The 14,368-nt window shown below is 54.7% G+C and overlaps 1 protein-coding gene across 5 annotated transcripts in view; it reads left to right on the top strand.

The window, feature by feature from the left end:
* LRSAM1 (leucine rich repeat and sterile alpha motif containing 1) overlaps nt 1–10,303 on the top strand; it is a 28,691-nt gene extending 18,388 nt beyond the window's left edge. For all 5 annotated transcript variants that reach the window (XM_049832081.1, XM_049832077.1, XM_049832078.1 and 2 more), the window contains 10 exons: nt 175–274; nt 1,200–1,287; nt 2,030–2,104; nt 3,614–3,694; nt 5,977–6,072; nt 6,665–6,763; nt 7,527–7,658; nt 8,088–8,169; nt 8,484–8,632; nt 9,168–10,303. In XM_049832081.1, coding sequence (XP_049688038.1) covers nt 175–274; nt 1,200–1,287; nt 2,030–2,104; nt 3,614–3,694; nt 5,977–6,072; nt 6,665–6,763; nt 7,527–7,658; nt 8,088–8,169; nt 8,484–8,632; nt 9,168–9,293 — 1,028 coding nt within the window. In that variant the 3' untranslated portion in view covers nt 9,294–10,303. The remainder of the gene's footprint in view (nt 1–174; nt 275–1,199; nt 1,288–2,029; nt 2,105–3,613; nt 3,695–5,976; nt 6,073–6,664; nt 6,764–7,526; nt 7,659–8,087; nt 8,170–8,483; nt 8,633–9,167) is intronic.
* The last annotated feature ends 4,065 nt before the right edge of the window (nt 10,304–14,368 follow it).

Raw genomic sequence — 14,368 nt, 5'->3', positions numbered from 1 at the left:
ATTCTTGCAGCTGAATGAGTCTGCTCTGAATGGATGAAATGGAAAAAGCAAGGACTGGTTGAAAATGAGAGAGAAGGCACTGTTACTTGCAAGTGATTGTAGCAGCAGTGGTAGATAAGCGCCTGTTCTAGACACCCGCTCCTGATGCAGACTGACAGCACTTCTGTCTCCTAGCTGCCATGCAACAAATGCTGGCTGAGAGCTACAAGAACAAGCTCATCCAAATGACCTACGAGTCTCGTCGGCAAGACCTTGTCAACCAGGCCTGCTCCAGGTACAGTGGGAGATGTCTGGGGCTGGTGGTAATGTTGTAAAGTCCCTTTCTTTCCAGCAGTCTCCAGTGTAATTCCCATATATACACCCAGGAACTCCTGCAGCCACTGGAATGCAGCAGGACAGCTGTGTAAGAGCAGGTGACAATGCAGTTGAAAGAAACTGTCAAACTTGATTAAATGAACCACCTTCTAACCACAAGAACATGCATATTAATCATACTTTGGATGAACTATCACTTTTTTACATTTATACATTCTGCTAAATATGGAGGATGAAATTAGACTGGTCTTCTTCCTGTTTTGTTAGCCAGTTCAGTGTCAAACTGTAGCACAGAACTCCTTTCCTCTCCTCCCAGGGCTGTCTCAAGGATGCTGTTTATGTGTATGTAGGACTTGTCGCATTGCTATAGGTACAGAGGGCATTCTGGCTCGCTCTATTTACAAGAAGGTGAGAAATTTTAATCTGGCGGTGTCTGGCACTGAACAGAAACAACCTTGTGTGCCTGTGACCTGCCCAACAGAGGGCAGTGGACAGACATGGACCTAACTGCAAGTGCAGGCAATATATGGCCACATTGTCTGGGTCTCCATCAGCACACCCTTTCCAGTGCAGAGTACCAACGTGCAAATTCATCACCTGAGCAGCTTGCTGGGGCAGCAGCAGCCCCTGTTTGGACTTCAAGCTGTGCACATGCAGGCAGCAGTGCTTCTGCTCTGGCTTGGTCTGTGGTGCAGGTTTGGTTTGATTATAGGGAAGGAGGTTTTAAACCTATTAGCTTTCAGCTGTGCAGTGCCATGGCTCTTCACCCTTGTTCAGTAACAAATTCCACCTTTCCTGGATTCCCTGTTGTCTGCTTTTCCTCTTGTTTGCATCAAGAGTCTCAGACCCAGCAGTAACTCCATGGCAAATCCATCTTCTTGCAGCCTAGCTGAGATGGACCAGAAGTTCCAGCAAATCCTGGCTTGGCAACAGCTGGATCAGAACAAAGCCGTTAGTCAGATCTTGCAGCAGGTAGGCAAGGGAGCAAACTGCTTGGGGGGGGGATCATGGGAAAGCAACTGCATGCAAAAGCAGGATCGAGAGTGGATTACAGGAGCACAGGAGCAGCAGTGGTTGGGCTGCGTGCAAAAGTTATTTTATTTAATACTACGTGATAAACTTTAAGAATCTCTGGTATTCTAACAAACTGACTTGGGTGGTTGCAAGAAAAATGTATTTATTTTTTACCTAGACAGCAAATTTTCAGAAGACACAGTAGCACAGACCATGGGAAGCAAAACTAGTCTGGTGATTAATAGAGAGGATTTTGAGACAGAAGTCCTGTCTTTTTGGGAGGTTGCCTGGGTGACTTGGGACAGGCTGCCTACAGGAAGCATTTTCAAAGCCTCTGCTCCTTTTGAATACCTCATTTTGAACCTGAGACCTCTGCAGCTTGTTTTTCAGAAGTGCTGGGCATCCATGCCCTGTTGCACAGCCTGGGTGCTCAGCACTGCTGGAAATGAGAGGTAGGGTTCATGCAGTGTGTTCAAAATGTGTGTTTGAAGAACGTGAATAAACTTCTGTGTCTGTCTGTAAAGTGGGTTTTACCTTTTGGGACTGTGGGATCTAAGTCATGGTGTAATCAGGACACTGCTGCCCAGAGGAAGCAGTGTTTAGGTGCTTGTACGTGAGTCACTGCAAGGTAACAGGGTTTCTTAGTCCATTTGCAGCTGCATCAACAACCTCACTAAGCAGGATTTTGCCTGTCCCTTAGATTGAGATGCAGAAAGCTGCCTTTGAAGCTCTCCAGGTGAAGAAGGATCTTATGCACAGGCAGATCAGGAACCAGGTGAGTCAGCAACGGAGGAAAGAGCCGCCAGGAACTCAGCTCATACCGCCATTCGATGAGACACTTCTGAGGAAGATCAAAGTGCTGGGACCATAGAGCAGGGTCTGGAGGAAATTAAGAGCTCTTTTATTGCTAAGAGCTCTGTAACAAAGCATTGGGCAGTATTGGTTAAACTACAGTCTCCCAGCTCCATAGGAGGGAGTGTCAGTGCAGGTTTTAGATTTGTGGAAGTAGTGGAATTGCTTCAGTCATCTCAGCACTAATGTGGATGAAGTGCTGGAGAGTGGTTGTTAGAGACAGACCTGCATTGGCTCTGTGGGGGTGATCTGCAATTGCAGCTAAGATTTCCTTCAGGTTGTGTACTTAGTAGGGCGGCTGTTTCCACATGAGTCCACTGCATCTCCATCCAGCACATCGGAACTGCACTTTGTGCCATAAGTTCACCTTTTCTTTCCCATTCTTGGCCTGCCTTTCTGAGCTCCATTCTGCAGAAGGTGCAATGCGATAGTCGGGGGGAAGAGCAAGAGCTGGTGGAGAAAGTAGTGGTGGTTGATGCACAAAGATGGGTGGCTGGTTTCTGACACGGTGCTCCAGAATCTTCCCTCTCATGATCTGACACTAGCAGAAAAGTCTTGGGTCAGCAGTTGGTGGATAAGCTTAAGAGCTTGAATACATTGAGTCACTCAGTGACCAGTCTCTGCTAGAAACCTTTGGATTGTGCGTGCACAATCCAGGAGATGAATCTAACAACTCTCCATTGCTTGAGTTCATCAATAAGAGCCCTGCAGTTTGCTTGCACTTGCTCTGTGAACAAAGGGAGTTTGTTCCTTGATACCATGGCTGGACCTTTTACTGTTAAAATCCATCCCACCTCACCAGCATCCTGCATAGGCAGTGAATGAGCAGGAGTCCTGGATACTGCCTGCTGCAGAGCCCCGGTGTCAGCAGGGATTTTGTGGTCAGTGGCACACATTAAGCAGCGTGGCCTGGGGATGGTAGATGGCCTGGCAGATAGGTGAGCTGGGCTTCCATCTTGGCTTTGCTGTGGGATCTTGGGCAACTCACTTCACCTCTCTGTGTCTCAGTTGCCCCACCTGAAAAAGCACGTATCATTATGGGATCTGCTGGACCATCTAGAAACCAGGACCCTGCCCCAGTTGATCTGCAGTTTGAGCCCTGGTGTTAGGAGGACTTTGACAATCAGTTGCTGCCTTCCAGAGTGGCTGCAAAAGGTTTGGCTGAACAAACTGATTGCAATGTGCTTCTAGACTTGAACAGAAGGTGTTTAGAGTAGAGAGACAACTAGAGAGTGGGGAACACAGCTCCTCAGGCAAAAGACAAAGAGTGACCCTAAAAGCATGCATCACAGAAGGGCATTAGCAGGCTCCCAAACTTCTGGGCGGCTCTGCAGTGCCATCCCTCCCAGGGCAGCAGTTAGACCTCATTTTAAAAGAGCATAAAATAAAGTCATTTCAAATGTCAGTAAAAAATGTTTCATCTTCTGTTTAGATTAAATTAATAGAAACAGAGTTATTGCAGTTGACACAGCTGGAGTTAAAGAGGCAAGAACTGGACACAGAGACGCTGCAGGTATGTAGGGCTCTGGGGCTGCCCCACCACCCTCTCTCTGCTCTGGGATCGCAAAAGCTCCACTTGCTTCTTTTGCTCCTTGCAGTTTCCAGATGGTTTTGCGCTTAGTCAGAAGGGTACTTACTCACAGGACACCACAAAACCCTCTTTGTCATGGTAACATGGGAACATTGCTGCTGCTCTTAAACAACTCGATGCATTTTCAGGGGAGAGACAAACAAGCTGGCCCTGATAGCAATGGGCAGTTCCAGGTTTGCTGGGTGGGGAAGGATTTTGCGATCCTTTTGGCTGTTCCAGAAACACCTGCCTGCCGTGCATCGCATGTCTTCTTACATTTTTGTGTTGTGTTTTGTTTTTAAATACAGCTGTCAGCTCTCCCCCTTCATTTCTAAGCCTTGTCTCCCAGGCTGCTCTGCCCCACCATCCCACCATTCAATGGGCTGACTTCATCAGCAGTCACATGTTGAGGAATATCAAGTTTGGCTTAAGCAGCTTGGCTTTAAGTTTTGTTATTACACCTTTGCATCAGTTGTTTTCTTGCTGTTTGCCAGATAAGGTCACCTGTTTAGTGAGCCCAAAATCAGTAGCAAACACCATATGCTTTTCAAGGGTAGTGCACCCAGCAGGCTGGTAAGCACTGACTTAAGACAGGATTGGCTCTGAGTCCTGTGCTGGACACCCAGAAGTATAAGATTTGCGTTATGCTACCTTAATTCATGCAGCTCCTCCATATAACGCTGCAGTGTTGGAGGCCTGATGGTGAAGTACCGCCCGAAGTTCATGCAGGGAAGACCAAGGAGCCCCAGGCAGATGTAGTTCAAATGACACTGGACTTGGGTGATTCCTGTTAGGTGACCACAGGAGTTCCAGGCGAGTGCAGAAAACAGAGCTCTGCCCTTGTACCTGTCTGCAGCCCAGCTGGCAGCATGGTGTGTTTGCAACTTCAGCACCTGATGCTAAGAAACAAGGCAAAACCAGCTTTATCTCTATGGATGCCCCCCTGCCATTTGGTGGTCTACAGCCCAAAGGTTCCCTTCTGTGACTGAGCATCCCCCCCGCTGCCAGTGCACAGACAGTGCCCACAAAGTGCTTCGGCAGAAGTTTTTCTGCAGTCATGCTGGGTACCTCCCGTACAGCAGACAGTTGCTTCCTCCCCCAATACACAGATGCTTTAGTAAAGAACTTGATACATCATTGGAAAGCAGGAAGCATTGAAAAACACCCTGAGAAAGGGAGGCGTTTGCACTGGTCTCTTGCGAGGTCATTCTGGGAGAGTGATCCCAGTGGGGTGTTCACAGTGCAGGTGGGCAGGAGAGCTCATCTCAAGGTTAGCTGAAGCTGCCTGGGTTTCTCGCCTGGAGCAGCTCCCATGTGTCGTTAGTTGTCCTTCTGACCTCTGCGGAGGTCCTGACGCAGCAGAGCTTTCCTGCCTCCGTCAGGGCACGGCATCAGCTAACGGTGGGGTTTGCCTGTGAGAGGCAGGCGTTCCTGTCTCCTGCTTAAACAGAGGACCCTGTCCCTGTGTAGGGTCCAGATGCAAATCAGTGAAGGTTTCCCCACAGTTGTTCTTTAGGAGGTCAGCCCCTTCACAACATCTTGTCCCTTTGTCCGTGGACGTCTGAAGGCCTTGTGGCCGATAACTACTGGCTTCTGCTCAGTTAACAACCCTCCCAGCAGATATGAGCTAGCTGGGACTGAGGCATGCAGAGATGCCACATGGTCTAACGTTCCAGAGACAATTAACCGCTCCTCACATCCCAGCGGTGTGGCTGCAGCAATCACTTACCTTGCCCTGGTACCTGGCAGTGCTTGCTGCGAGGCCCCAATGAAAGCAAGCTTTCCAAAGGCACGGCGAGGTTGGTTGTTACCTTACCTGTCCTGCATACCTGCAGGCTTCTAGACCTAGTTTCAGGTGGTCTTTCTCAGTTAAGGAGGGGGACCATGAACACTTGTAATGCCATTGAACTTCTGATGGAGTGATAAAGAGCTGCTGCAGGCCAGTGCAGTCTGGGGCTGCCGGGGGTGTGCTGGGGGTTGGCACCACCAGGTAATGGTCAGTGCAGGACCAAAAGAAATGGGTGCAGCTGGGGTCTGCCATGCCAGCTGCTAGGAGAGGGTTCAGGCTGTCTGCTCAGCTGGTCTGAGGGCTTGTGGAGCACAGGGCTTCCACAGCTGCTGTGACTGTTTTGGATATGGTAAGTGCTTTGCTGGAAATCGGGGCAGGGTGATTTCTTGAAGCTATATGGTATGGAGATGTGGATGCCAGAGTCCTTCTGTTGCAGGGGACGATCACAGAGCAACGCCAAGCACTCGGCTACCTGCTGCAGCAGCTGCTCAAAGAAAAGAAGCAACGGGAAGAAGAACTGCGACAAATACTGGTAACGAAGGCCCCTAATGAGGTGCTCTAGATGAGGAGGCACATGGGCTGGCTGCAGGGAGAGAGTCTATGGGTCAGCACGGGGATAAAGGGCAGCAGAGGAGGGCTCTGAGGGGTTGTGTCCAGATCCAGAGACTAATTTAACTTCAGAAAGTGCTAATGTAAGCTCTTGGGGGCACAGTTAGCATCACTCCCTGGTGCAGCATGAGGCACCATCATCATCATCAATCTTCCCCATCAGGAAAGGGAGTCATAGGGAGGGATGATCACAATCCCACAAGGTCCTTGTGTGTGGCCTTGTAATCCTGGAGACCTGCAGACTCTCCTGAGCTTCAGGAGACCACGTCCAGTGTGTGGGGCAAAGTGACCAGAGGGATGCACAACCCTAGACTGAGTGTGGGGATCAAAGTGGGATCAGCCTGCAGAAAGCCAGAAAAGTCCATCCTACCATAGCTGTACCCATCGCAGTGCTCTGAACTGGCCCTGCGCAGCCCAGGCTGTTGGTTTCCCCTCCTACACATCCAACTCGAGCTACCCTAAATACTGCTTGCAACGTTATCTCGGACTGTTGAATGAATGAGTTTGTTTTTCAGCTGGAAATGGAGGCAAAGAGCGAAACAAAACAGGAGAACTACTGGCTGATCCAGTACCAGCGCCTGCTGAACCAGAAGCCCCTCTCCCTCAAACTCCAGGTCGTTGCTGCAGTTAATGCTTTCACTGTAGCCGTGCTTTGCTCTGCAGAGCGTGGGGGGGAGTGAAGGCAGCCTTGCCTGGACCCACAGGTTCAGCTAAGGGAGGGAGCAGGGCACAGACCCCTTGCACAGGCTGACGAGCCAAAGAAGACCCCGAGCTGCCCATCGTGCTCTGAGCGGGGCTGCCCAGCAGCCTTCTCTTACTTCTGTACGTTGGAGGTTATGGGGCAGCCCAGGTCTCTAAGGAGCCAACACCTCAGCTGTCTGGCACCAGGAGCTGCCATCCCACTGTCAAACTGCTTGCCAGGAGCAGAGGAGACACTCTGAGCCCCTTCCAGGCAGGGCTTTTTGTTCCGGCTAAGCACCCAAACAGCTCTGCTTGGGTCCCCAAATTCCCCTGTAAATCTGTCTGAATGCAGCAACTCCTGTCCTTTCCTGCCCTAATGTATTAAGCCAGGACTGAGCTCTTCCTGTGCTGCATATCAGCTTGAGTTTGCAAAGCAGGTGCTGTTGCAGACGTTAGCTTCGAAAACGGTTATGTTTTATTCTTCCCAAAACACAGTGTTTTGAATTGTGCTCGTAAAACACCTAGGGCCAGAGCTCCTCGGCTGTTGGGCTTTTGAGCTTTAGTGTCTTCAGGGATGCAGAATGCTTTGAGCAGGGCAGAGGGCAGGAGTGAGCACACTGCTGCCTGCCTTGCTTCTGCCTGTCCCCGTGTTTGTTCTCGAGAGCGAAGTCTGGGAGCTCACCTTGTGTTTTGCAGGAAGAGGGCTTGGAGCAGCAGCTGGTGAACCTTTTAATTGAGCTGTCTGCTGAACAGTACGTGCCAGTCTTTGCACACCACCGAATATCCTTGCAAGCACTCAGCACCATGACTGCCAGTGACCTGGAAAAGGTACAAGACAGCAGATACACAATGCAGAACACCACCAACTGAACCTGCCCTTTCCCTGAGCCCAGCCGTGCTTGTGGCTATGCCCATGGCAGGTCTGGCAGGAGGGAGTGTTGGTGCTCCTTTGTGTCACCTCCCAGCAAGGAGAGGTGCCAGTGCTGCCCTGTGCCCTGTCCCAGTGAGCGAGAGCTCTCCCAGAGCACTTGCAGGGTGAGCTGTAGCTTGGCTCTGTCTTTCAACATGCCTCAGATGCTCTTTGTAATAGAAATGGCGCTGGTGGAATTCCCTTATCTGGCTTTGACACCTAATTGGAGGTGCTTCCCTTGGCATGGCCAGGTCTTGCCAGCAAGGCCCAAGGGTTCACAGTGTCCCCTTTGGGACATAAGTCTCCTTTCGCCTCCGAGAGCTAACAGCCCTCCTCTTGCACCGCAGATCGGCGTGACGGAGACTGGCCTGCAGCATGCCATCCTCAAGCGAGCTCAGGATATCCTGGCTGTGGCCAAGATGATCCCAGGTACCACCAGTTCTTTTCTGCCTGGTCTTTGACACATACGCTCGCAAGCAGGTACCTGAGCCTTGAACAGAGAGAACTGCAGGGCCAGATGCCTCCCTTTGGGGAGTGGAGCCATGCAGGGCTGGTCTGTGAGGAGAAGAGGCAGGGCGGGGAGTGCTGGCAGAGCTCCGGGTGCACTGTCAAGCTGGTCCCATTGACTTTCCCATTCACTGGAGTCCTGAGCGCCCATCTGCCTGCAGCCATCCCCATGCATGCCAGGTGGGTAGGAGATGGGCAGCTCTCCTAGTGCCCAGAATTCCTGCTTGTGGTTGCAGAGCTGCTGAGGACGGTGGATGCTGAGGTCCTTGCAGCTCCAGAACCCAGCACTCCCTTTGAGGAGCCTCCAAGCCCTATGGTCCTGATGGCTCCCCCGCTGCAGTGGGAGGAGAAGAAGTCGGAGTGCGTTGTCTGCATGGAGCAGGAGGTGAGACCCTGGCACACATGTAGCGCTGGAGCAGGGGGTGGAGTGAGGGCAGCATCCAGCACATCCCCCCAATATCTGTGTCCCTAGCCTGGCCCTGAGCAATGCCTGGATGCTCATCCCTCCAGCTCCGGAGCACAGCCTGGCTTAGGCATTGCAGGAGAGAGGAAGGCATGGCAGGGCAGGGCTCCTTACAGGCTTGGGAAGGAGCTTGCCGAGCTCCTGTGCCAGTCTGTCCACAGAGCAGCCGTGGGAAGCATTTGAGGGGCTGCTTGGTCCAGCCCTGACCTGTGTTCTTCCCTCAGGCCCATTTCACTAGTGCTTTTGGCACAGCCCAGACCCTCATGCACACACAGCAGTGGGCTGTGCCCAGGGATGGGGCTTGGGCTTCAGGGCTCTGCCTCCCATGCTGTGACACCCCGGGTGATCCCCATCTTCTCCAGCCCCATTTCCTCCTGTACTGGAGTATGGTGGTGCTGGCATGAGTGTTACGGGACAGCAGCACTCTCCATGGCCTCACCTCTGTCTCTTCCCCCAGACCCAGATGATTTTCCTGCCCTGTGGCCATGTCTGCTGCTGCCAGACCTGCTGTGAGCAGCTGCACACTTGCCCGCTGTGCCGCAAGGACATCACACAGCGCATCCGCATCTTCCACAGCGGCTAGACAGGGTGGAGGATGGTGAGGCTGCCCGGCACTGCCTCTGTCACCCCTTCCTGGGGTGATGCCCCTCTCCTACTCTGTGTCAGTATTAAACAGACATTTGCACAGCATGACCAGCACTGCTCTCCCTGCGCACGGCCCTGGGCTGGCTGCCAGCTGCCCCCAGGAGTCTCAACATCCACCATGTTCTCCGATGGCTTCTAAGCCTCTGCCTTGGGTTCCCTCTTCATCTGCATCCCCTCCTCCTGCCCACCCAGCATCCTCTTGCCTGGGAGCACTGGATGATGGAACTGGGTGCACCTGTGGCCCCTCCTTTCTGGCTAATGTATTTGCCTTCAGAGATGCCCCTCACTCAGCAGGGACACAGTTAACGCCATCTCTGAAGCCACCGTGACCTTGCAGCTCCCCTGCTGTGGCTGGGGCATTGCCATGCTCCTGCATCGAGACCTGTTGCCCACAGGTGGGTGAATCTCCTGTGGGAGGACTCAGCCAGGGGCTTGCGATGCTCTGGGGTGCTGACAGTGCCTTGCACCTATGTCATGACAAAGGTCTGGGGCTTCTGTTGTGGAGATCCACAGGAGTGTGTTTGGGGCTGCAGCCATGGGCAGCAGGTGCCAGAGCAGAGCGAGGAGCTCCCCGACCGCAAATTTGTGCTGGTGTTGTAGGGGAGAGTCTGCAACGGCCCCAGCTCCGGGACTCGAGGGACTCGCTCAGGCCAGAGGAGCCCAGTGGGATCCCTCATCCAAAAAACACACGCTGGGAGCAGAAAGTGTTGCTGCCACCTGACAGCCAGCGCAAGTCCAGCAGTGAGCAGGTGGGCTGGGGCTGTGCCTGGCACAGCTCTGCATTGCCTCTGTGCATTGGCATGTGGGTAGTTCTCCATCGACATTAATAAGTAACAATCCCAGTGGTCTTTTGTCTCTTGACCTTGAAGTATAAAATGCAGAGATAAGCCTGGTCCCACCACAGCCCTCCCCCCAGGAAAAGCTAATAAAAAGCAGCTGGTTTCTGCTGGTGGTTGTTTGCTGCCTTTTTCCTTCTGGAGGGGGAGGACACTTGAAAGCTAGAGGCTGCGGAGCGGTGGCAGAGGTGCCACGTGCCCGGCTGTCCCGGCATCACCTCCTCCTCTCCCACGTCACACTGGGGACAATTTGAGGATCTTGGACTTCTCCGAGGGAGTCGCTCACTGTAGAGCAGCGCTGGGGATTTCCAGGCAGCGGGAGAGCTTGAACCCTCCACTGGGGTCACCTCGTGTGCTGTGCTCGTGCAGAGCGTCCCTGCGGGTCACGTGCATGGCCTGGTGGTGGTGGCCGGTGCGCAGCGTGGTGTGCCACCCGCAATCCTGGGGGACGTGCCGCAGCGGCAGAGCGGGGCCAGGTCGGCGTGGCCCTGGGTGAGCCCTTTGGCACAGTCCGGGGGACATTTCCCTGCTGCAGCCTCTGCATTTGTGTTGAGCTGCTGCTGCTGCACGTAGGAGCCAGCGGGTCCCATCCAGGGACTTGCTGGCTGCTTTGGTGGGGACCCGGCAAGGGGGACACACGTGGGAGCAGCTGGTAATTGGAGTGCAGTAAGGGGGGGCCCTGGCAAGGATGCCCTAATGAAGGCAGGAAGGCTCTTGGAGGGGCTCACCCACCTGCACCCTCCCTGCTCCCCCTTGCGCAGCTGGGGTGCAGGCAGCAGAGCTGCTTGGCATTCCCCAGGATCGGGGAGGAGGAAGGAATCAGATGCCGACCTGGCAGCGGACGAAGCACAGTGAGGCAACAGCAGTGGCATGTCCCAGCCATCCTCTGCAGAGCTGCAGCCTTGCAGAGTCCCCCACCCCGCACCCAGCTCCCCCAGGGCAGCCAGGGACCACGCTGGGAGCCCCACGTCTGCGGCTGGAGAGGGAGAGGAGGACCCCAGTTCTGCTGGCTGCCCCGTGATCTACTCAGCAGCAGCACTGCTGCAAACTGCCCCCTCTCCCATCCCCTCAGTGATTGCCGATTGCCTTTGTGCCCCCAGGCTGTGCTGGGGGGGTGGTAATGAGTGACAGGAGCTCAGGGCAAGGTCCGCTGCCTACCCGTAAATAAGTGCTAGTCTTTCCCGGAGCATCGGCAGTGCTGAGCTGCCCTTCGTCCCCAGGGCCACTGCAGCCCCAAGTAGCTCCAGGGCCAACCCCCCTCAGCCATGTATGGAGACACCACAACCCCTGGAGCATCACCTGGGAGCCTGGGGACTGCCAGCTTGTCCCCACAAAGTCATGTCCTGTGTCACCCCAGGCTGTGCTCAGGCATTTTCAGAGATGGGGCGGGGGGGGAGAAAAAAAAATAAATCTTTGTCCTTCACCCACATCCAAGCTCTAGCAGGGCAGGCGCTGTAGTTGTTTGCAGCCGCCCTTTACTCGGCAAACGTCTCATGCTGTCGGCATGTCCCTGCCTGCCAGGCTGACCTGAACCCTGAGTCGGTTGTGCCGGTTACTGGCCAGGGCCATCTGCTGTGCCAGGTGACACATACGCCCCAGGTCTGACATGAAATGGATGCGTGTGGGGGGCTCTTGTCTCTCACTGCTTAGCTCATCCCAAAATAAAATACCAGTAATAACCCCCCCACACACATATTCTGCTTGGGAAATATTAAGGAGATAATGGATTTGGAAAGGGGAAGGGGAAGAAAAGCAGGTTTTTTTGGGGGCAGCCCCTTACCGAGGGCGGTGGAGGAGGAGCGTGTCGGTCCAGTGCCCACTGGGCACCCTGGGGCCAGACTGAAGTTCAGCAGGGGGGGTGGCCACCCTTGCCCAGCCCCCCAACACCTCCCCGGCCATGGCCATCACCCACCTCCCGCCTTCAAAAGCAGCGGCGGCCAGGCTGTGCTCGCCCTAAGCGCCATGGCGGCAGGGCCGGAGGCCAGCGGGGAGTGCGGGATCTGCTACGAGGCATACTGGGGTGCCGGGGGGGGCCGAGCCCCCCAGCAGCTGCCCTGCCGCCATTCCCTCTGCCTGAACTGCCTGCGCAAGCTGGTGTGCCATGCCGCCACCGTCGCCTTCGTCAGCTGCCCCTTCTGCAGGATGGTGACCCTGGTGCCCGAGCTGGCTCTGGGTGGTCCTGGGGCGATGCCAGCCTCAGGGACCCCACATGGGGAGGAGGAGGAGGAGGAGGAAGGCAGCATCACCCCTCCAGACACCCGCCAAGCGTCGGCAAGCTCTGTGGCTGTGGAGGTGGCATGCACGGCTCATGCCCCCGTCTTCGCAGTGAGCGGCATGGTGTCCCCCTGCGGCCTCCGCCGTGGCTCTGAGGCACCCGGCACCTTCGTGCTGGGGCTGCTGGGGCGGGGGCTGCTGCTGGACACACAGCCCCCCCTCGCCTCCATGGAGAACCTGCGCCTCGGCTTCGCCGCTGGTATCCTTGTCCTCATCGTCTCCACCTTCTTCCTGCTCGTCTTCCTCAAGTAGGTCCGGATGGGGCAGAGGGGCTCCCGTTCCACTCTGCAGCAGCCCCTGCTGCTGCCCCTGGCGCAGCCAGGATGGACCCACCGGTGGGTGAGGGACTTCTCAGGCCACAGACAGCTCGGCCCCAGCCAGGCGGGCAGGGAGAGGGCTAAGGCCAGGGCTCAGCACCTCCCAGGATCCAGCCCAGGCACACGGGGGCCGCAGGACACTCGGCTGCCCCACGCATGAGCCCCAGGGCATCAGACTCTCTAAAAATTAACTTATTGGAGTGCTTTCCTTCACCCCCTGGGGTGTGGCTGTGCTCGCGTTGTGTTCATAATGTTCCTGGCATCTCCGGACCCTGCGGCGGCAGCTCAGCGGGAGTCGCGGCATGGGGCCACACACGCCTGCCGATGTCACGGTCCCAGAGGCTGGAAAATTCCCCCGATTGTGCTTCAGTCTATCTCATCAGGCAGCGAGGATGGGGTAAAAAGGGATGGGAAGGGTCCCATAGTGCTTTTCTGTGGGTGAAACTGTTCAAAAGCAATTAAAAAAGCCCTTTCCCCTTGAGAAGAGAGCCCAGTGTTGTGCACGCAGAGGGACCAAGGCAGCCGAGGAGTGGCACAGCCCTGGAGAGACACAAGATATTAAAGGCAGATGCGGGCCCAGCGCTGTCTCTGGTTGTTTTTCTGTGCATCTGAAGCAGGGAGACTTTTGCACCGAGAACAAAGCGCCACCTTTGCTCTCAGCAGGCAGGGGAGGGACTGGGTGTGATAACCACGGCCCAGGAATGGAGGAGGGAGTCCTCACCTTCCCTCAGCCCCTGGGAGAAGCAGGAGTTGAGCCCCAACTCCACCCAGCAACGCCCGTTCAGGCACATCCTCGGCAAGGTCTCTCTCTCCATGGTACACCCACCTCCTGGCCACAGATCAGCACCCAGAAGCAGAAATAGCCCCTTCTCAGCCCCCCATGACAGTGTCAGCCCCCTCCTCGGGACCTAGCACCTCCATCATGCCTAGAGCCTGCTGTGCCCAAAGCAAGCCCAGAGCTTTCTCATGCTCTCCTTTCCGGCACCCAAGGCAGGCGTGCACATGGGCAGAGGACAAACATAATTTATTTTAGGTCCTGAGACTGAGCCAGAAAAAACCCCTGGGAGCTACAGGCCTGGGTCTAGAGAGATGCCAATGTGGGGAATCGGTTGTGTTACCTGCTGTGCCTGCTTTTAGAGGGACAACTTTCAAATTTCAACTCCTGCACCCCAATCTGTGCCCAGAGCAGACAGGCACAGCAGAGCCACGGTTTAGCTAGGACACCTACTGAGCAGGCACCCTCCTGCATCCCCAGAGCCAGCTGCAGGCTGCTGCACATCCTTGCAAGATGCCCAAGGTCCCTCTCCCCTAAAGCCCAACGGAGGACCAGTGAGTGATCCCTGCCTACACCACCATTATCTTTTGTAGTTCAGCTTCTCACACCAACACAGTACAACGTGACAGCCTGAGGAGCCACAGTCACAGCGCAAAGGGACCTTCTCTCCTCTCCCAGGAGAGGGTTTTAACAGCAAGAACACTCCCAGAAGAGTTTCTAGATCAAATTATTCCTGATTTGAGTCAGAGCAGAACAGTTTTCAAGTGCATAGAGACAGATGACTAAAGTAAAGCCCATACAAGCAAAAAAA

The sequence above is a fragment of the Accipiter gentilis genome, chromosome 29 (assembly GCF_929443795.1).
Source record: "Accipiter gentilis chromosome 29, bAccGen1.1, whole genome shotgun sequence".
In the NCBI taxonomy this organism is placed as follows: Eukaryota; Metazoa; Chordata; class Aves; order Accipitriformes; family Accipitridae; genus Astur; species Astur gentilis.
The sequence above is the reverse complement of the archived record's forward strand: the minus strand, read 5'-3'. Positions and strand labels throughout refer to the sequence as shown.